We start from the raw sequence: 20,772 nt of genomic DNA, 5'->3' as shown, positions 1-20,772 counted from the left end.
AATGGATGACTGTACTGAACTGTTAAGAAGAGATGACAGAGAACAGGCTGCGAGAGGCGGGGGATGGTAATGACTCGCTTTAGAGGAAATCTGGAACCTATAAACTTGGGCAACTTCTAGGACAAGGAACGTCAGAACGATTCGTTTCAGTTGGTTGTATGGCACACCTTTGTCTCCGCCTCATCCCTTTGATCGGACCAATCGCTTAGGATTCAGTCCTTCTGGTGTCTTGTGCTCGGCTGTCCAAAAGAAAAAGCCTTTTTGGACCAATCGGTGAGTCAGATGGGTGGGCAACTGAAAGCTTCATGTTCCCTTTGCTTTAAAAAGTCAGATTGGACTTCCCGTTGTTTCACATGCTGCAGTGGGAGTGGGACGTGAGAGCAGTCTGGTTTTCCGATGCAGTGTTCACTCACCGAGAACAGGAAGAGATCTTTAACGGGTTTCCACGTGTGTGGATAAAGGAGGATAGTGGCAATCCAAAAGTGAGCGCTCATTACTCACTTGTTTGGGTTTGGCATGTTTGGATATGACAAAGGTTGGTTGAAGAAGAAAAACAACACAGCAGAAGGTCAGAGAAACCCACAACTGAGCTGAGGGAGTTCCTGAAGGTGATCAGAGTGGGGGGGGGCTGCTGTCACGGGGGACAGGGGAGTGGCGAGAGACATTAGGAGAGACAAATTCAGAGTCAAATTCAGTCAAATAAAGAAAGAGGAGACAGAAGAAAAACGTGGCCAAGCATGAGAGAGGAGGAGCAGTCAAATGACCATCCTGAGGGAGGGGTGGTTTCCAGCAAGGAGAACAACAAAAGACCGCTTTCTAATGCCTGTCCTGTTGTAGTTGCAACACCGGGGATAACCGGGCATAAACGGCAGATGGGTGCACAAATGGAGGATCACATTTCTGCAATTACACCCACCACATCAGCAGACGACGGCGAAGTCAAGCCAGGAGATGACATCCAGATCTACAATCCAGCTGGACCTAAAAAACTCAAGAGGAGTCCTCAGCATCGCCCACTGTCCCTTTCTCCTGTCCCTGGTCCTAGCCCTGAAGATCTTTCATCCAGCCTCGAGGACCCACATGCCCAGCGGGCAATTGCCAACATCCGGGAGCGCCAGCGGACACGATCTCTGAATGAAGCTTTTGCCTCACTGCGTAAGATAATCCCAACGCTCCCTTCTGACAAACTGAGCAAGATCCAGACCCTTAAGCTGGCATCACGCTACATTGACTTTCTGTACCAGGTTCTGCAGAGCGACGAGATGGACACCAAGCTGGCGGGATGTAATTACCTGGCTCATGAGAGACTGAGCTATGCCTTCTCTGTCTGGAGGATGGAGGGAGCCTGGTCGACCATGTCTGCTGGTCACTAGCCCCGTCTGGAAACCTACAAAGAATGAATGCAAACGGGCTGAAGAGATGTCTAAAGTGTGTCTGCTCACCAGCGGACTCACACTGTTTGACACCTCAGTTGCGATCTGGTCGCCTCAAAGAAAAGACTACGTGACACTCGATGAGAGGAAGCATTCGTAGGAACATTTGTTTGATCCAAGTCGTTGCTACATATGAGATGTAACTGGGGATTATTGTCATTCCACTTGTTTGCTTTTCCCAAAGCAGCTGCTGCTGCTCTCAAGTGCAAATGACAGAGTTCAAGAAGCGCAGCAGGGACTGCTAGCTTAGGGATTTTTTTCTATTAACGATATGTGTATTTTGTTTACATAAATCACAGTGGAGGGCAGGACAGGTGAGAGACAAAAGCAGCCGCTTTTCATTTAATATTCATTCACTTCATCAAGCTGATGGTTAAGAACTCGTTTGCCTTTGCCTCTTCATCAACAGCACCGCTAATTCTGCTGAAGCCCTCTGACCCATCAGCTTTCTCAGGTACTAAAGCAACCGGTTTCATCATTATCAGCACCCCTGATTCTGTCACCTTAACTAAGATCAGTATTATCATTATCATTAATAACATCATCATCATAAACATAGGTATACATACAATGAGCCACTTTTTATTTAACTTTGTCTGCTTTAAGATAGAAAATGTATTAAGTGTTGTGTAATATGTAAAGCACAGAGCAGAGGACTGATAAGAAAGAAAGAACTGCAAATACACAATTGAGCTCCTGCTTTTCCAAGACTCTGACATTTTATGAATCCCTGACTACCTCTGAACCTAAGCAAAAGTGGGGGGAAAAAAAGCAGCCACGGGCGTCCGTCGTCCTGCCTTAAGTTTCTTGTCCGTACCAAAAACCAAGCCCCTTTGTTTCTTCCCGTGCCAAAAAAACTCTCCTCTCAAAATTCTTTCCTCTCATTCTGGCCTGAATTTGCTTGCGTTGCACGAAACCGTGATACAGCTACAGCGAGCTGACGAGGAGGCGTAATGAAAACAAACGGTCTCTGAGAGCCATGAATCATGTGTGTCACCATCAAAGGGGAGGCTGATGTGGCTCCCCGCTGGGCTCCCATAAACCACTGGTAGTGATGGAGGAGGTGAGAGCTGATTTATACAGGCAAATGTGCACGTATGCATAGGTGTAGCTGTGCACGTGCAACTGTGCACTTAAAGAAAAAAGCTTTTTGAATACATTGGCTCCACTGTTTGAGTCAATATCATTACCAAATCATATACCTTTCTTTGTATTATTGTGGGGTTTTGTTTTCTCTGCAGCAGCAAACATTACATGCAGGGTTTAGACTTATTTCACATAAACAACTAAACTCCAAAGAGAACGGGATTGGCATGCTGTTTGGCCTCAGTGCACATCCATGACAATCCATTTCTCCCTTCGCTGCCAAAATGCACAAAGACCAGCAACCTATCATTAGAATGTCCCGGGGAGGTAGCTAATGTTTCCAGCTCTTTTAAAGACTTATGGAGATTTTTGCTGAGCCCCACAGTCAGCACAGTGCGGCCTCAGAAGGCACGACTTCACTGACATGTTAGAAGACACTTGACATTTAGAAAGAATCCAGTTGTGGGCCAACACAGAAAAAGCAGCCCCTGTGCATTTTATATATAAAATGAGTGAGGTGAGGCTTGCATGTCCCTGCGTATTCTCTTCTTTCTCATTTAAGTCAAGCTCTATTCTGAAATTTCATGTTACAAATGAAAATTTTAAAGTTTTTTTTAACTAGCCAAAAATGACTCATCTGCCACTTGAGTTACCTTAGAATAACATATAATTACACGCTGTTGTTAATGCCATTGTTACCCGACGTCCAGCATACAAGTGGTTACAGCAGTAATATGTCTTTGTCCAGCTGCTGAATAAAGTGACTGTGATCTTCCTTGTAAATCTCTGACCTGCTCCTTGTTCTCGTTTCTGCTAGACTAATCATATGCGCTTTGCATGTCAGGCTGCAGATTAATGTGGGAAAAGAGGATCAGCTATACATTAAAAGTGCTGTCATTGTCTGAGACCATTTCTGCACCATTTCCCCCTGTATAGTGTTTTAAAGAAATGACTATCATAGCCATCACTGTTGCTGAAGCGAGGAGATTAGTGTAGGCATCTCCCGTGCACTTCTCAGACTTCAGAGTCAGGCTTTGGTTTTATGAGGATTTACTTGAAGTATGTACAGTGTGATGCTTCACAAAAGCGTGGTGGCACTGATGCAGTATGACTTTGTAAACTGTACATATCATAGGCAGAAAACCCCTGAAAAATAAAACTATCTGCAAAACCGTCTTGAAGTTCTTGTTTTCAGTGATTGGGGCAAAGATTTATGCGGCCACCACGCCTTCTTTGTCTCCTGTCTCTCTTGTTAAAGTGTCTCCATTGCTTTCCCTTCCTCCTTCCTCCCCCTGCTTTCTTTTTTTAACGAGGTCTGTGTGCCTCTGCCTGGTCAGGAACACTTAATTCTTCCAAAAAGAACAAGTTAAAGTGCAATTAAGGGCTCTGGGAATATTTATAGTATGTTTAGACCTAAATTATAACTTACGGCTTTATCATTCCAGTTGTGCTGCAGTGGTCATTAGATTTACTGTTTTGTATCCTGATGATTTAACAAGAGCTTAATCATTAAAACTTTTATACAACAAGGTAAGAATATGTTTGTTTTGTTGTTTGTTTTATGCTCTTTTTATATTTAAAAAAAAAAAAGGTTTAAAATTGGAAAGTAAACTGTTCAAAACAAACTGAAGAAGTTGCACGCAAAACTCATGGACTGTAAATGTCACCTGTAAACTGACATGAAAATGAGGCAAAAGTACAAAGTATTAAAAAGTAGCGTACATGATGCAGAAAAAAAAAAGACAAAGTGGTGCATTCTTTAAAATCTTGTTTCTGGTCTACATGTACACACTGTTAGACAGTTTCATTTATATGTAAGAATGTGTGATATATTACAGCCACTTGTCATATACGTATATATGTTGTATATTTTTTGTAACTAAAGTTCAGCAGAGTACTGAGCCAATTGCACTTGTTTACATCACCCCTCTAAAGACTGGCCAGTGATGGGAAAACAAAGCACTTAGTGCAGTTAATGCACCGAAACACAACTGCTGTTATGAAACCCGTATGAAATTAGAATAACCTGATTATTTGTCTATTGATGTCTGTCTGCTAAGATGTGTAGCATCCTGATTCACAGATTCTCATATGGTGTGGCTCTGCAGAAAAATTAAACACAAATGATTTTGACATGACATAAATACACTCACCAGTTACTTAGGTATACATAGTACCTACACTTTAGGTACACCAGCTTGGACCCCATTTTGCTTTCCAAATGGTCGTCTTCTTCTTGGCACAGATTCAACAAGGTGCCTGAAAAAAATCCTCAGAGATTTTGGTCCATTTTGACATCATAGCATCACACAGTTGCTGCAGATTTGTTGTTTGCGAATCTCCCGTTCCACCACATCCTAGAGGTGCTCTGTTGGATTGAGATCTGATGAGTTCATTGTCTTGTTCGAGAAACCAGTTTGAGATGACTTGAACTTTATGACATGGTGTGGTCTCTTGCTGGAAGCGGACATCAGAAGATGGGTACACTGTGGTCATAAAGGGATGGAGATGGGCTACAACAATACTCAGGCAAAGAATATATCTCCCACACCATTACACCCCCAGCAGCAGCCTGAAACACTGAAGCAAGGCAGGATGAGTCCATGCTGTCTTGTTATTTCTGTCAAATTCTGCTGCCACACAACCCTGGGATGAGTTCCTAACCCTGGCATGAAGCTAGCGTACTTGATTCTGGGTCTGTGAATTTTTTTTTCCCTTCTTCACATGATTTCAAAGCACACAGGACCTTTTCAGTAGCAGGAGAATCCATGGAGGATTCACATGTGTGTTGCTTCAACACTTGAGGTTGAATAATAGACAATATAAAAGATGGACATAGCTACCATGATGTAGCTACCATGGCTACCCGCTAGATCTGGACACTACATTTTGAAGCTTCAGTGTTAGCCTGTTAGCAGCCACCATGTTGGTTTTATGGAGGCGGAACGGACTGTATTTGGATGAACAGGTGAACTGCAAAGTTATGAGCTAATGCTAGCAACCTCTGATAGCAATCAATTAAAAATGCTCCAAAGGGCACCAACAGCACACATACAGTGTTAAGGTTCAGAGGATGTGAGGCCTGGCAGTCGGCTCTGTGGGAGCCATGTCCTTAACTCCAGTACTAAAGTGGGTGAATTATAAAGAAGAAAAATAAATCACCCCACCAGAGTTGTTATGAAGTGGGAAACTATTCATAGAAGTCCAAATTGTTTCTTTGTGTCAGGCTTTAAATAAGTGTTTTAATGCTGTAAAACTGAGCTTTTAAAAATTACACTTTATTGAGAGCCAGGATCATTTTGCAGCTGGAGGAACAGCAGTTCTCCAGCAGTTGGGTGCAAAGCCACTGGAGGTAGGGTGTGGCAACTATTTGAAAGGTATGAATTAAAACTAAGTGAATGAGTATTTTTTTTAAGTCTCCTGCATCTCGAGTTAAGTGTTTTCACTGTCATCTTGGTGGTGACCATGGGACAATACAGGCTCATGGGTGACATTCACATGGTAAAGCATAGCCTGCCTTATCCAGCTTTTTTTTACTTGCTAATGGAGACCATAATTTACAAAGCAAACATCACAATATATTCTGTGATACCTGAAACTAGATAGGGCACAAACTAATGAACACTAAGGAAAGTGTTCACTGAGTTAGTAGTCAAGGGACCTCAAAGGTCATTAAGTTGCCCTCTGCTGGTTGTTGAAAGAATGCAAGCTTAAGGCACTTCTATATTGTCTTCACTTTTCATACCAAGAAACTACACTAAATTACCAAAAGTATTCTCTCATCCATCCAACAGCAATTGGTGACAGTGGGAAGGAAAAGCTAACAGGAAGAAACCTCCAGCAAAGCCGGGCTTAGGGAGGGGCAGTCATCTGCTGAGACCGATTGGGGCTGAGAAGACAGGACAAAAGACGTTCATGTGACCTTCAGATTAGTTCAAGAACAGTGTGTAGAGAGCTTCATGGAATGGGTTTCCATGGCCGAGCAGCTGCATCCCAGCCCTACATCACCAAGCGCAATGCAAAACGTTGGATGCGGTGGTGTAAAGCACGCTGCCGCTGGACTCTAGAGCAGTGGGGACGTGTTCTCTGGAGTGATGAATCACACTTCTCCGTCTGGGAATCTGATGGATGAGTCTGGGCTTGGCCCCAGAGTGAAAGGAACTCTTAATGCTTCAGCATACAAGATATTCGGGACAATTTCATGCTTCCGCCTTTGTGGAAACAGTTTGGGGATGGCCCCTTCCTGTTCCAACATGACGGCACAAAGCAAGATCCATAAAGACATGGATGAGTGAGTTTAGTGTGGAAGAACTTGACTGGCCTGCACAGAGTCCTGACCTCAACCCGATAGAACACCTTTGGGATGAATTAGAGCGGAGACAGCGAGCCAGGCCTTCTCATCCATCAGTGTCTGACCTCACAAATGCGTCTCTGGAAGAATGATCAAAAATTCCCAGAAATACTCCTAAACCTTGTGGAAAGCCTTCCCAGAAGAGTTGGAAAGAGTTCTACCAGCTTGCAGAATAAACTAGCATGGTATGCTTGTGATTTGCTTGTTTTTGTTTTATCATTTAGTGATTATACATATTAACTTTTCAGAAGAGAACTTGTAAATATTGCCTATATTTATAGGCATAACCTCTTTTTTGCATTTAATTTTCTGACTCAGCATAGTGAACACTGCCATCGTGTTAATGTCTGCACAAAATATAACGCTCAGACAAAAAGACAAGAAAAAAAATGGACTTATGCTGGAAACGCTTTTTTAATCAAGAGGAAAAGACAAAACTACAAAATAGACAATCTTTCTATACATACAAATGGTAGGAAATGTAAGAAAAATAACATATAAGTAAATAATAAAGAATAGCATGAAACAAAGATTTCAATGTCATGTTTAGAGATACAGAGTTACTGTAAGTCCAGTTAGTTAAGAGTTACCAATACACATACTACTGAATGCATCAAGGCACATGTGCAACGTGTATTTTGGTCTTGGAGTTACTATTTACAGTGTCTTTCTTTAAGAAGAAGTTACAAATTCCATCAGTAATAAAGGGAATTAAGAGCTGAGGCAATACTGGCCTCTACGTAAGACAAAAAAAAAGGGAAAAAAAAAAACACTTGGGAGTATAATACAAGAGAGGTCATTTACAGAATCACAAACAAGCAGTTTAACACTTGCAAATGCTTGCACATTATGTACTAGTGTGCATGCCATAACAACACACTCTCTCACACTCACTCACACACATTGGATAACATTTACTTCATAAACACCACATGCACCTGTCGGGCATGCTGCTTAAGAAAGACAGCAGCATAATGTTTAAATGCTGTCACCTGCTGCTAAGAATATTATGAACAACACTACAAGAGAAAGACAAAGACATACCAGCTGCAGTCGTTAGAGAACAACAATCCTCCATGTGACATTTTCTCAATAATTCCTGTTGGGATACGTTAGTACTGCAGCAACATTGAAAAAAATAATCTTACATTTTGGTGTCTACTGTAACTTTTGATTAAGGTAAAAGCTCTGAGGCCTCCTGCTGGGCAGAGAGCGCCCAGGGTCTGATCAAAACAAACACCTGTACAGTTTTCTACCTGAATGCAAAAATGATAATACTTTGTTCAGCCATTTTAAATTTACTTATAAACGCCAGAAAGATCTAAGAAAGGTTGGAAATCAAATTGTGCTGTTCAACCAATCAAATCACGGATTTAAGGAAAGCATGAAGAAAACTTTAAGACAAAGCCAGAGAATGACTGGCCAACTAAGAATTTCAGCAGTTTTACCCTGTGCTAACAGAGATCCAAACTTTTTTTTTTTTATGGCCACAGATGACACTCAACCTTCAAAAGCTCAAATCTAAAAACATTAGCACTGGTCATTAAAATGTGGAACTGGTCAAACCTTGTATGAGAGGGAAAATACAACCCGGATTTAGCTACACAATAACCTCCAAACTATCAGGAATGCAGAGCCCTTACGCGCCTCCTCAAGAGGGCAGCCAAAAATACTTCAAATGATTGACAACACAACGTCTATTACAAACATCAGCTTAGCTGACAGACTGACCGTCTGGGGTGATTGCATGATAACAGTTAATAAAAGCAATTACAGGTAAGACTCTCACATGGAAGTTCACTTCTACAAAGCATTCGTCTCCTTAATTAGACGGGGACTGATTCTCGATAACGAACCAAAAATTCATTAAAAAACAAAACAAAACAAAAAAGGTCGCTGTACTCATCAACCAAATCAAATGGTTTACAAAAGACTGCATATGTGATGCTCACCTAAATCCACAGGTAAAAACATTGTTTCATAAACGTCGAGTCACTCTAGGGGCAGTATCCACACTGGTCCCTCGTGGTGCTTCAACACATTCCCCATCACCGGGTGCAGGCTGTTTTAAGGCAGTTTTCTTTGGGTGTCCTTTAAGTGCATTAACAGTATTGCTACTTTAATAGAACAATACAATGGTCCTCAGTGGTGCCATGGTGGAATGAACACTCCTTTAGTCTCAAATATAAACAATAATACACAGTATTGAATACTAGTGGTACATCGATGGTTCATCATTGCGTTGTATGCGTGTGTAGGTTTTTATGCGCATGTGAGTGTAAGACACTGAACAGCAGTGAATAATAATACTGCTGTTAAAATATTGCCTACTTTTCAGATGAACTTCATAGGAAATAAAAACTCTACAGTATTTCAGCCCATACGTGTCCACAGTCAGTCAGTCAGGGACTACATAAGACATCTCAGAGGAAGAGTGGGAAAAAAAAAATAGCAAACAACATTTCATCCAAATCTTCCAAAAAAAAATTTAAATTATCTACAGAGAGGAGAAGTTTTTTTTTTCTTTCCCAGAGCTTTGGAATTTCTTATGGTTCACATTATGGAATGAACAGTGCAATAAAACAACGAAGGACAACTGTCCGCTCTTTGTTTATACTAAACCACAGTTGTCCATTTTGTGTCTTTGTTTTCTCTTCTTTTCTTTGTTGTCTTCTTCTAGTGGTTAAACTGTACATTAATGACATCATTAAAACAGGCACAACATCCATGTCTGTTTTATATATATATATATATATATATATATATATATATATGTATATATATATATAATGATGGGGCCATTTCTTCACGGTGATATTTTTGCATCTTGTCCATCAAGCACACATGCCTTCAACTGACGATATACAGTAGTTTGATTCTGCATCGTTTTTCATCCCGTTCATTCAACTCAGATATGAGGAGCAATGTAGCAGAAAGAATTTATGATCCGAAGTCTCCTTCTGATGTTGGTCTTAAGGCAAAGTTAAGGCAACAAAAACAGCTGCTGGTGTATTGCGCTCCAAGAGGATTCAGAGCTGAAGTCCACGTCTGAGTTTTTGTGTTCCTCAAAGGTCTGTGGTCACAGGGCTGTGGCACTGGAACCCTGACAATGCGCGCGCGCGCGCACACACACACACCCACACACACATACACACACACACACACACAGTCTAATGTCAGTCAGAAGACATGAGAAGTCTATTCAAATCGACTTGTATTGCTCTTTGGTGAGGTTTCAGAAGGTTTCTCAGCTGCAGGTAGAGCTGCTGGCTTCAGCCGAGTGGTTACCAGCATTGAGGTGCTCATAACGGCGGGTCTGTAGAGGTTCAGCATTGTGTCTTGGTTGGTCTGTGTATGTGTGAAGAAGGCTAATGGTTGGGGCTCAGTGGCCTTACAAATGTGTCCCTTTCATGCTCATATGACAGCACGGGAGGTCTGAGGCTTCTGAATGTTCTGCTAGTTCTGCGAGGTGATTGGTTGGGCTCTCCTACATGGAGTCACTGTCATGTTCCATTGGCTCATCAGGGAGGCTGGAGGAAAGTGTGAACAACAGATGTGAGCAGAGATCTGTGAGAGGTTGCATCAATATGAAGGGTCAACGTGTGATTTCTGACTGCGTGTTAATAAATGCATGTAGTGTACCTCTTGTTTGAAAGGACTCCAACAGAGAGCGAGGCCAAAGCATTGACAGCATCTGTTTCCTCACAGTCTCTGCTCTGGGCAGCCAGGTATGACAGGCCCACTGATCCGCTGTAGGCCTTCACGTTCTGCCAGAACTGACCTGCAACACACACAAAACATAACGCAAATGTCAAGCTTATTTTCGTTTTAATGTCATATCCAGAGGTTAAGTGTTACAACTGAAATAAGAAGGCAGGGAAGAAGAGAATGAATATGACATCTTTTAAAAGATGAAATAAAACTGAACTCAGCCAACAAAAATAATCTAAAATAAATAAATAAAGTATTGGTGCTGCTCACTTTGTATCTGTATAACAGTTTGCAGGGAGCGGACTGCGTTAGCGTTGGGCTTCTGGAGTAGAACATCTTCGGGCAGTGATTCCTACAGGAAACATAACATGGCCATTAGAACCAACGTGGTAATATTTAATTTCTCTTAAAGCTTTAGCACATACATTATTTTCCATAATTATTTCTACAAGTAAAAATTCAATTTTATATTCAGCACTGATGCTGCTACACTTCTTCCAAAATGTAGCACAATGTTTGTTTAAATGGAAACAAACAATTAAAACAAACATCTAATCCATTATCAAGAACTCCATTACCCAGCGTGCAATACCTGTATGCCCAGGAGCGAACTGACACAGGCTTCAGATGCATCACAGATTGCTGTGAGGTCGTGACCTCCCTCAAGGGCCAAAACCAGACGCCCTCCTGCTAGAGACATCAGCTGACGGGTCAGGAAGCCAAAACCTACAGTAGAAAGCGCAGGCGTGTTAATATTAAATGAGAATAAGGCTTGGCAGGTGAAATGCTATAATTTCCAATAGCCTACAGAAACAAATGTATATTTTTATCATGCAGATCCTCCCACACCAACATAGTAACTACTACTACTGTAATTATGGTAACATCAGTGGTGAAGCATGGCACAGCAGAAGGAATAATCCTGCTCTTTGGTTCATGCTAAACACCAGCTTTAACATTCTGTTAATATCTTTAGATACTCGGGGTCCTAAAGGAAAGTTTCAGTTATTGTCTATTGCTAAAAACAAGACAGAGGTAAAGAGCAAATGCAGTCTGTGGCAGGGAGCTGTGCTCACATTTAGCGGAGACGTTGTAGCCTCCTAGAGGAGCGGGGTTTCCCTCGGCGGCATCAAACCCAGCTGACACCAGAACTACATCCGGAGAGAACTCCTGGGCAATCGGCATCACCACAGACCTGTATGAACACAAAGAGCTCCCAGTGACTTCGAGGGACTGGGAAGGGATAGTTGTAGGGGTTTCTACTGGTTTCCAATACAGGGTGATACACAACAGTCTTCAAAGGATAAAGTCAGTGTGTAATTTTGCCATGTAGTTATGTGTGGCTTTCCTGGCTGTGACGTGCACCTATTGTTTATGAAGAACATTAACCATGTCACAAGCACATTGCTGCACAGGCATAGAAAAAAAAAAATTCTGATGTGCACATTTGAGCCTTAATTATAAAGTTGAACAGGAAATGCAATTGTAAAATAGCACAGGCTGTTTAGTCAGTCCTTGGATTGGAGAGTTCCTGTGCATGACAACTTATGGCACCTGGAGATTTTAAAAATCAACACAAAGCCGCCGCTAACCATTTTAAGATGTTTGAACTACACAAAGTCAACTTGGGACGACTGTAAAAAAAAAAAAAAAAAAAAACAGCCAGCTGTAGCCTCTCTTTCAGCTGATTCAATGGTTAAATAAGTTGCTGATAGAAGCACTTCAGTGCGGGTTCATTTCATTAGGCTGCTTATGAAGACCCGTCCCTCACACTCGGTGAAATATAGCAGTTTTCAAAAAAAGCTGGGCATGCCCAAACTGGACACATGACAAATATTTACCATTAAATGTAAAGAAGTCATTAACGTGACAAGTGAAACCATGTACTGGCTGATCCCAGACTCAGCAGCTCAAGCACAGCTGACAAAGGACTATTGTTTCCCTTTGGGAGAAGCTGCAGAGCTTCAAGGAACACAAGTCTGCTCAACAAAGTCAGATTGTTTTGTCGGCTCTTATACTCGCGGAGTCGTTTGTGGATTTCAGATAGATGAAATTGTTCTTAATGCTATTGTTGTTAGGGAAGAAAGTGGTGCTGTCCAGAGACGGGGAGAGGCTCGACTCGATGCTGTCGGCGAAGTTCAAAGTTGCAGCGCGCGAGTCTGTTTCCCATTAGAGGCTTGTCACTCTCCTCACGTCATTGACAACACAGAGAAAAGAGGAAAAACAGTCCATCTGGGATCCATTTACCTTCATTATTCTGCCTGGGGACTTTGGAGACCTCCCTCCTTCCCCTTCAAGCACACGCACACACAGACACACACACACACAAACACGGAGGCGCACATATCTAAACACATACTGCTCACATGACTGCGTGCAGATGGACAACATGAGCTCATAGAGAGAAATAAGGACACCGAGATAAAACAAACACATTCCAAAATGAGCATGCACATGCAAATATGCACACATACTGATGCAAACGCACATCCGTGGTGCTTTGATTCACACAATAATTTCAATTCATAAAGCAGGCCTAACCTTTATCACACATGATGCAGATATGAATCAAAAGCGTGCGCACACTCCTCACTCATCCCCACAAACCCGACCGCAAAACCCAACCCCACCTCCCCTGTAGAGCCATTAAAACTGCCATGTTCCCCCCCAGAGAGAGAAACTGCAGACAAACTAATGGAAAGATGGAAGAAAGGAGGGAGGGAGGACTGGGGAGAGGAGGGGATGGTTATTAAAGATCAATCAAGGGAGGACAGGAAGAGGGCGAGAATGTGTGCTGGGCGGTGGTGGGTGAGGGTTGGGGTGATGGAAAATAGGGGGGGGTGAGAGTGAAGGATAAGGTGAAAATACAACAAAGCTCCTCATCTGCAGCTAAAGCACTCACAAACTTAACTCATAAAATGAGTCCCATTAAACAGCGCCTACCCTTCGATGCTTAAAAAAACTATATTAATTACAAAGTGGGTTCATAGTGCTTTCAGCGCTGAGTGGCTGAGTGGTGGAGGAGTCTGGGTTTTTTTTAAAGTTTTTTTTTTAGGCATAGTACCTCCCCCATTAGGGCTTAAACAGGGATTATGCTGACCTACAGGCTAATCATAATAATAATTATAAACACATCCAGAAATTTCCTTTCAAAACAGCTCAAAATATTTCCAGCTAATCCTCTTCAGGAAATCCAGCACAGTTATTTATTTATTCTGAACCTTGTCATAAAAATGACCTCGCATCTTGATTTTACACATGCAGGCTGATTCGTTTAGCCTAAAATGCTAAATAACGATTACTTATTATCATAACATGAATGATAAATATATGTAGTAAATCTATAACGCTGTACTTGTCTTCTTAGACCTTTGAATGGGTTGATGAGTTGGATGGAAGAAATGTGAGCTCCCATGGTTTTTAACTTGCGACCTATGAATCCTAACTCAGCTCATATATTAATATCAGTCTTATTTTGTATCCGTGAGCAGACAATCATCTGAAAAAGCTTTGATGTGGTGATCTTTTTCTATATGGGGCTCCAGGCAGATTGAAACAAATAGAAAATTACTTGGAAGTTCTATTAGGTCCAGATCTGAGTTATGCACTAAAGATGATAGTCTGAAGCAATTTTATTGTGTCCACTGCAGATGAGTCAGCGTGATCCTTGCAACTAATCTTGATCTGATTACTTTAGAGACTGTTTCAACTTAATTTTGTTAGTGATACTTCATAAAAAAAAAATACAAAATCTGTTCTAAATTTGAAAAAGAGACCAGTATTTTATAATGATGTCACTCTAGAAGGTACAAACATCCCTCTCTACATCCACACAACACAAATAATCAAAAGCATGCTGAGTGTCAGGGGAGGTATCACGCTCTTCAAACACTGAAGTCATCACTGCTCTGATTTTCAGGAGCCCCAAATTTGAATGCAAATTATGAGAAAACAGAACCACAAGCTTTAAATGTGATGGATTCAATACTGTACTAAATGTTCCTCTTCATTATAAGTTCCCCTGAATATTAGACATGTTTCAATACCAGTGTGTGGGTGCACTCTACCCCAACATACAAGTAAAAAGTAAGTATAGACGAAATTGGCGTCACTGCCACGAAGTCTCTTCCACTTGCTGCCGAGGTGCTTGACACCACTCTCACCCCCCCACACTTTGAATTCTTATTATAGGGAAATATTTGTATAGCGCCAAATCACAACACCTGCTGCCTCAATAATGCTATAATGATATAATATTTATGCTCTAACACAATGAGTATGTTGAACCTGAGTATTTGGATTTAAACCTTTATGTACATGCAGTTCCCCCACTTACGTCTGTGACTTTGCCACTGTGCCCGTTTTCTAGTAACCACATGGTTGCCAGTGTTTCCTTGGGGCTGGAAGCACCAGACAACCAAAGAGCCCACAAGACTGAAACTTTATTGGTGCTAAACACCCACCAATGACAATTATCCAACCCACCAGTAGGAAGTAACAGTCCGCAATCTGTCAAACACAAGACTTAGAGACCATTTACTGTAAACCATCTGAAGTTATTGGAAACAGGAAGCGCCAGGCATATGCTCTCCAAATGACAAGGATTATTAATTACGCAAGAAGTACGTCAGAGGTAATGCGAAGCTGAGTCTCTGATCAGCTTCAGCATGTCAGTTGTGGCTCAGTCTAAAGGAAACGAGCGAAATTGTCTGATTACAGTTTCGCTAAATAGCACCGTCCTGATCACTCAGCGCTGGTGGTGGAAAAACTACAGGGACAATAAACCTGTCTGTTATGAGTTTTTACTCATTCAACATGAATTAAATCAGCTTTTATTATATACTGGACTCATTTCAAAAACATGCAGAAAGAGAGAGAAACGATCTATACGTGTTCATTCTCTCTACACTTTGACGTATTTTTTTATCCAGTCTTCATGGGAAAGTTATTAATGTAATGTAATCTCTCAGAATTTTGTCAAACATACAAAAAACATACAACAAACCCACAGAGCCACAACATAAAGACAAAGAGTGACTAAAGAATGTTCTGTGTAACGTGAATGCAGACACGTCCATGAAAGGCACATGGGCTCACTGAATAAAAATAATATGAATCATATGACTTATTTAAACCCAACTGAACCTTTAAGGGAGGTTTCAGTCTCTATACTTTAACTGTTAGCTGTGCTGTGCTGTAAACACAGCAGGAGTTGGTTCTACCTGAATGCGGCGAGGTATTCAGCATCTCCCATGGGTGGGTCCAGTCCTCCCGTCCACGCCACATTCACATTAAAGCCCTCACCAACTCCCGAACCAACCTGAACCCCAGGGAACAAAAAGCATTGATGTCATTCTTTTGTGATGCCACTGCTCTCAAAAAGGCAACAAAGAGTCCTGGATGTCACCCACCTCAGCGGGAGACCCACTGCCAGGGAAAAAGTTTCCGTCGTCGTAACGATGAAGTGAGATGTAGAGAACGCTGGGGTCGCTGTAAAACACTTCCTGGGTGCCGTTACCGTGGTGAACATCCTGTCCATGATGACGAGGAGAGATTAGTTTAGTATAATAGTTATCACAGACATGTTCTTAGGACATTATAGCGGCTCTTCACCAGAGTAAATGATGTTACAGTTAACAAGACGTCTTACCCAGTCGACAATGAGGATCTTGCTGACGCTGAGCTTGTGTTGCAGCTGTTTAGCAGCTATAGCCACAGAGTTGAAGTAACAAAAACCCCTAACAGAGAGAACCAGAGGCAACGTTTAAAGACATAAGAAAATAAAGACTTGATTCTGAATTTGTTTCCATGTTTCTTTATTCACCTAAGGTGTTCAGTACTATACAAAAGTTTATATACAATGACGGAGGCCTCTGACTGCTCTCCAATATACACACAAAAAACACCGGTATTAATCTTCTTTATTTTAGTCACTTTTTTTGTCTTTCACAATCATCCACAGAGAAGGTGCTGACAGCGCAGTAAGAACAGGAAAACTGAGCCTGACTCACACAAACGCACACTTACATGGGATTGGAGGGATCTGCGTGATGCCCCGGCGGTCTGACAACAGCAAAGCCGTTCTGTGGAGAAGAGGAAGACACTATTATTTTGTTTTTAACTCAAAATGAGCAGCTTTAACTGAGCTGTTAAGAACCTACACAGGAGTAAAGACTGCACTAAAATGTAGAATCCCACTGTCAAAAACTCTGATGGTTTCAAGTTAACTGAACTTCACGGAAAGATGTTACAGGAGGATTGTTTACATCAGTGCTCCTTGTGTTTCTGATCTTTTATTAAGTGACTTTAATGCCAACAGCTGATATAATCTTGGCAGTTTGTCTCATTTAAGCATGATTTTTGACTTTAATCTCAGTAAATATATACAAGCTAACAGACTGTAACAGACTGGTGTAGTGCATCAGAAAATTCATAAATTATTATACTAATTATGTGTGTTAAGTGGCATGAATAACAGAGCATGTATAGCTTATGGAGTGGAGCTTGTGGAGAGGCTGTACTGGTTGTGTCAGGATGATGTGTTACTGTTTCCCTTCTTTCATATAAGCTTTTCTTGTTTGTTTGGTTGGGATTTTCTTTGTGGTGTTAAATTGTTTGGACTGAACCTGCCATTTCAACCTCCTTTTTTTTCTTAAAGAATCCTATTTTTTAATCTTTATCCCAGACTTTCGGCAAGTGCAAAGAGGAAGAGGAAGGCAATTTACACCAAAATATGACAGAAAAGCTCTTTTTCAGAAAGCCAATCATTTTTGAAGTGGCTGAGGCCGAGGCATGCTTCTCTGCTGAAATCTATGTTGCTGTTTCTAGTCGTTTACTTATAGGAACAAAGCACTAACCTCCTCAAACACAAGTCTAAATTGTTTTTGGCCCTGAGAGGTATTATATAAATCATATATACATTTATTCTATTACATGCTTTGGCGTTTGGTGAAGCAGTTGCAGCCTGATAGGCAAGCGTTACATCATATTATTACAACTGCTTTGAAACTTCAACTTTATTGATCGTACTCTGTACGTTACTTCAGTGCCTCAATGCTCTTCATCTCCATCTTTGGTCAGTCTGTCACGTAGCGCTGAATGACTCCTCAGTTTACGTTCTCACCTTAAGTTCTCCTTTGGCCACTCTGAACGCCAGCTCCACGACACTTCCTGCTGCCAGGCGTGACGCCGTGGACGTGTGCGACTCATTCCAAATGGTGTCGTTATCAACCTGTTCATCAAAATACAAATGATGGATCGCATTAAAATCTACACGGTGCACATCACTGTTGCTGAGTTAATCAAATTTTCTTTTTTTTCAATCTCCTGCACTGAAGTGACTCGATTGTAAACATGTCATTTTTACTCTCCCGTATTAATACAGATCTATATTTACAATTCATTTTTTCCATTCCTTTTTTTTTTTTTCTCTACTCTGTTTGTTCGCAACCTGGCATAACTGTCCATTTGGCTCGGATGTTGAAATCCAAGGCATTCCTTTCATCCCTGGTACTGGACATGTTGTTCTCATTAGTCTGAGTTGTCATGGTTCGACTTGGACTGTCAGGCAAACGTTAGCTCAGGGCCGAGCCAACTCTCTTTTCCACTTTAATATTCTCTCTTTATTTCTGTCTTTCTTGTGATTTTCTAGTCTTTGCTGCTTTTCTTTGAAACCGTGTCAACTTTCATTATTTCAGCGATCGTGGCGTTTTGTGCAGCACTCATTAAAAGTCTTGGTGTGTGTGTTTTCTCTTACCCCTACACCGCCGCATGGTAACATCACAAATGCCCTTTGAGAGAGGATCCCTGAAAATCAAAAAGAAAGTTCATTTTTTTATTGTGCATTCATATATTTATTAGAAGATATAATTTTGTTTTATTTAATCTCTCCAGAATAATCATTTTACATCATGAGAAATAAGGCATATTGTGATTAACATAACATAATCCCCTACATTTAATTTCTAAGCATATAAGAAAATTTTTTTTGGGGTGCAGTGTGCAATCCTGCAACACACACTTTATTTCAAGTTATTTCATGTTTACCATTAAGGCTGAGGTGTGGAGTGTTTGTCTCCCCCATCTGGCAGTGAGAATAACTGCAGAAATGAAAACTTGTTTTTGATGTGACCGTTTACCAGTGATAATTTGGTTTTTGTCGTTACTATGGGTCGCTTTCTTTTTACAGCATAATCCTTCATTTAAATTACTTTCTTTATAATCTGCAGCATTATAAACTTTTCTTGGATGCTTCCTAAGATATTTTCCATCACTTGTGCCTCCGTACGCCTAGCTGCTCCTAGCCAGCTCTGTCTTCATTGCTGTTGTTGATCCTCTCTTCAGCTCTGGCAAACCAGTCTTTGCTGGTTTACATAAAATGAATCAGTAATGTCATCATCAGTAGATTTAAAACTCGAGCACACTGCCAAATGCAGCGAGATCTGACTGGCTTTGATAGGCATAATCAGCACTGCATGAACTCATTTGGCAGTGCTTGAATGCAAAGGATGTTCGTGGATAAAGGCACCATTCTTTCCACTTTTTTTGATGATTCTGATCAGAATATTTAAAAATAAAAAACAATCAGTATAAAGTGATGTATACCGGCCAGCTTGCGGTTGTCCAGTTTGAGTCTGTTGAGCGGGTTGGTGCCGTATAGCAACACGTGGCGCTCTGTGTGAACAGACTGCAGCTCCTCTAGAGTCGCTTTGCGGCCACGGATGCTCTGCAAGAACACAAAATCAATATTAGTTATCTACATATATAGATAACATTTTTTGGTAGAAATAGAAAATACACACCTGCATTATCACAATACACCAGGAATCATTAACACATGAATATCTGTATCAGCACCTCTTGAACAGCATTAACGACACCTGACTGACCACATCCAGCGTCTGTGTACGTGTGTCTTGTGTTGTACCTCACACTGTCCCTTCAGGCCTCTCTCCTGTAGTCGGGACCAGATGCTCTGTATCCTCCCAGCATGCTCTGGATGACTGCTGTTATCTCCACAGGTGCACTGGTGTTTTAGCATTTGAGAGTCATAGACAAGGCCTGCATAAACACACACACATACACACACACACACACACACACACGCAAAAAAAAAAAGGATTTATAACAGCATTTTAGTTGTGGTGGGCATATTGGTTTTAATCTCACGCTTGATATGAATTTTTCACACAGAAAACATGAACTGTTGCTTTTCACTGCCACCATGATGGGACCTGCGTTAACTGAGCATGCTCCTGGCTCACAGTTTTAATCATATGGCTCAACATGTTAATATAAGAGACATCCACAACTAACTCCCTTCAACAGCACAGATAAATAATAATAATGATCATTTGTATACAGACACCCAAGACACAATATGCACTGATTATAATGCCGTCTGACCCACCAGTGGTGAAGCGTGGCTTGCTGCTGGTGTCTTGTGTGGGCAGGCTCAGGGTTTTCTCAGGCAGAGTGAGAGAGGTGGAGGCTGGGGAAGACTGCGTACGGAACACGGGGCGATGGACGCCCAAACCACCCACGACCCCGCCGTGTAACACAGGTACTGCCAGCGTCTCCATTTGTCGATGGAGCTGCTGCAGCTGCTTCTGTTGTTCCCATAGCAATGACTAGCGGGAGTAATGTATACGGAACATAGTTACGTCAGAGATATAGTTTATAACATTGTTTTAAATTTGCAGAATTACTCTGTATTGAGTCTGAGGTTGGCCATGCAAGCTTGCATCAGCACCATCACTCTGGGTAAGCAGGTGTATGTGAGTATGCTGCTATGACTGTTATCACTTGATGTTCCCTCTAACACAGGGGTAGGGAACTCCAGGCCTCGAGCCGGTGTCTTGCAGGTTTTAGATGTGTCCCTGATCCAGCACACCTGACTCAAATGACTGAATTACCTCCTCAGTCTGCAGTCAAGTTCTCCAGAGTCCTGCTAATGACTTCTATATGTGATTCAGGTGTGCTGGATCAGGGACACATCTAAAACCTGCAGGACACCGGCTCTCGAGGCCTGGAGTTCCCTACCCCTGCTCTAACACATCCTGTCTGTGTTGTGTGTCTGAGCAGTGGCTGACATTATCAAAAGTAATACCTGCACTTACAGTACATGCACCCTGTCATCACATCATGCTGAAATAACCACTTTGTTGTAAGGAGTGCTTGTGAAACCGCAAA

At 41.6% G+C, this 20,772-nt stretch overlaps 2 protein-coding genes across 3 annotated transcripts in view; one reads left to right on the top strand and one right to left on the bottom strand.

Moving 5' to 3' along the window:
* The first annotated feature begins 238 nt into the window (after nt 1-238).
* LOC115783123 (twist-related protein 2-like) lies at nt 239-4,118 on the top strand. Its single transcript, XM_030733787.1, has one exon. The coding sequence runs from the start codon at nt 738-740 to the stop codon at nt 1,371-1,373; it is 636 nt and encodes a 211-aa protein (XP_030589647.1). The 5' UTR covers nt 239-737; the 3' UTR covers nt 1,374-4,118.
* A 5,530-nt stretch (nt 4,119-9,648) lies between these two features.
* Nucleotides 9,649-20,772, bottom strand: part of hdac7a (histone deacetylase 7a) — a 53,344-nt gene continuing 42,220 nt past the window's right edge. For both annotated transcript variants that reach the window (XM_030734224.1, XM_030734225.1), the window contains exons 13-26: nt 19,991-20,210; nt 19,508-19,641; nt 19,186-19,306; nt 18,338-18,387; nt 17,705-17,812; nt 16,609-16,664; nt 16,232-16,319; nt 15,993-16,112; nt 15,804-15,901; nt 11,658-11,776; nt 11,174-11,307; nt 10,852-10,933; nt 10,513-10,651; nt 9,649-10,400 (exon numbers count right to left, since the gene is read on the bottom strand). In XM_030734224.1, the coding sequence (XP_030590084.1) occupies nt 10,358-10,400; nt 10,513-10,651; nt 10,852-10,933; nt 11,174-11,307; nt 11,658-11,776; nt 15,804-15,901; nt 15,993-16,112; nt 16,232-16,319; nt 16,609-16,664; nt 17,705-17,812; nt 18,338-18,387; nt 19,186-19,306; nt 19,508-19,641; nt 19,991-20,210 (1,512 nt within the window). In that variant the 3' untranslated portion in view covers nt 9,649-10,357. The remainder of the gene's footprint in view (nt 10,401-10,512; nt 10,652-10,851; nt 10,934-11,173; nt 11,308-11,657; nt 11,777-15,803; nt 15,902-15,992; nt 16,113-16,231; nt 16,320-16,608; nt 16,665-17,704; nt 17,813-18,337; nt 18,388-19,185; nt 19,307-19,507; nt 19,642-19,990; nt 20,211-20,772) is intronic.

The sequence above is a fragment of the Archocentrus centrarchus genome, chromosome 7 (genome assembly GCF_007364275.1).
Source record: "Archocentrus centrarchus isolate MPI-CPG fArcCen1 chromosome 7, fArcCen1, whole genome shotgun sequence".
Lineage (NCBI taxonomy): Eukaryota > Metazoa > Chordata > Actinopteri > Cichliformes > Cichlidae > Archocentrus > Archocentrus centrarchus.
Note: the sequence above shows the minus strand (reverse complement) of the source record. Positions and strands in the feature narration are given on the sequence as shown.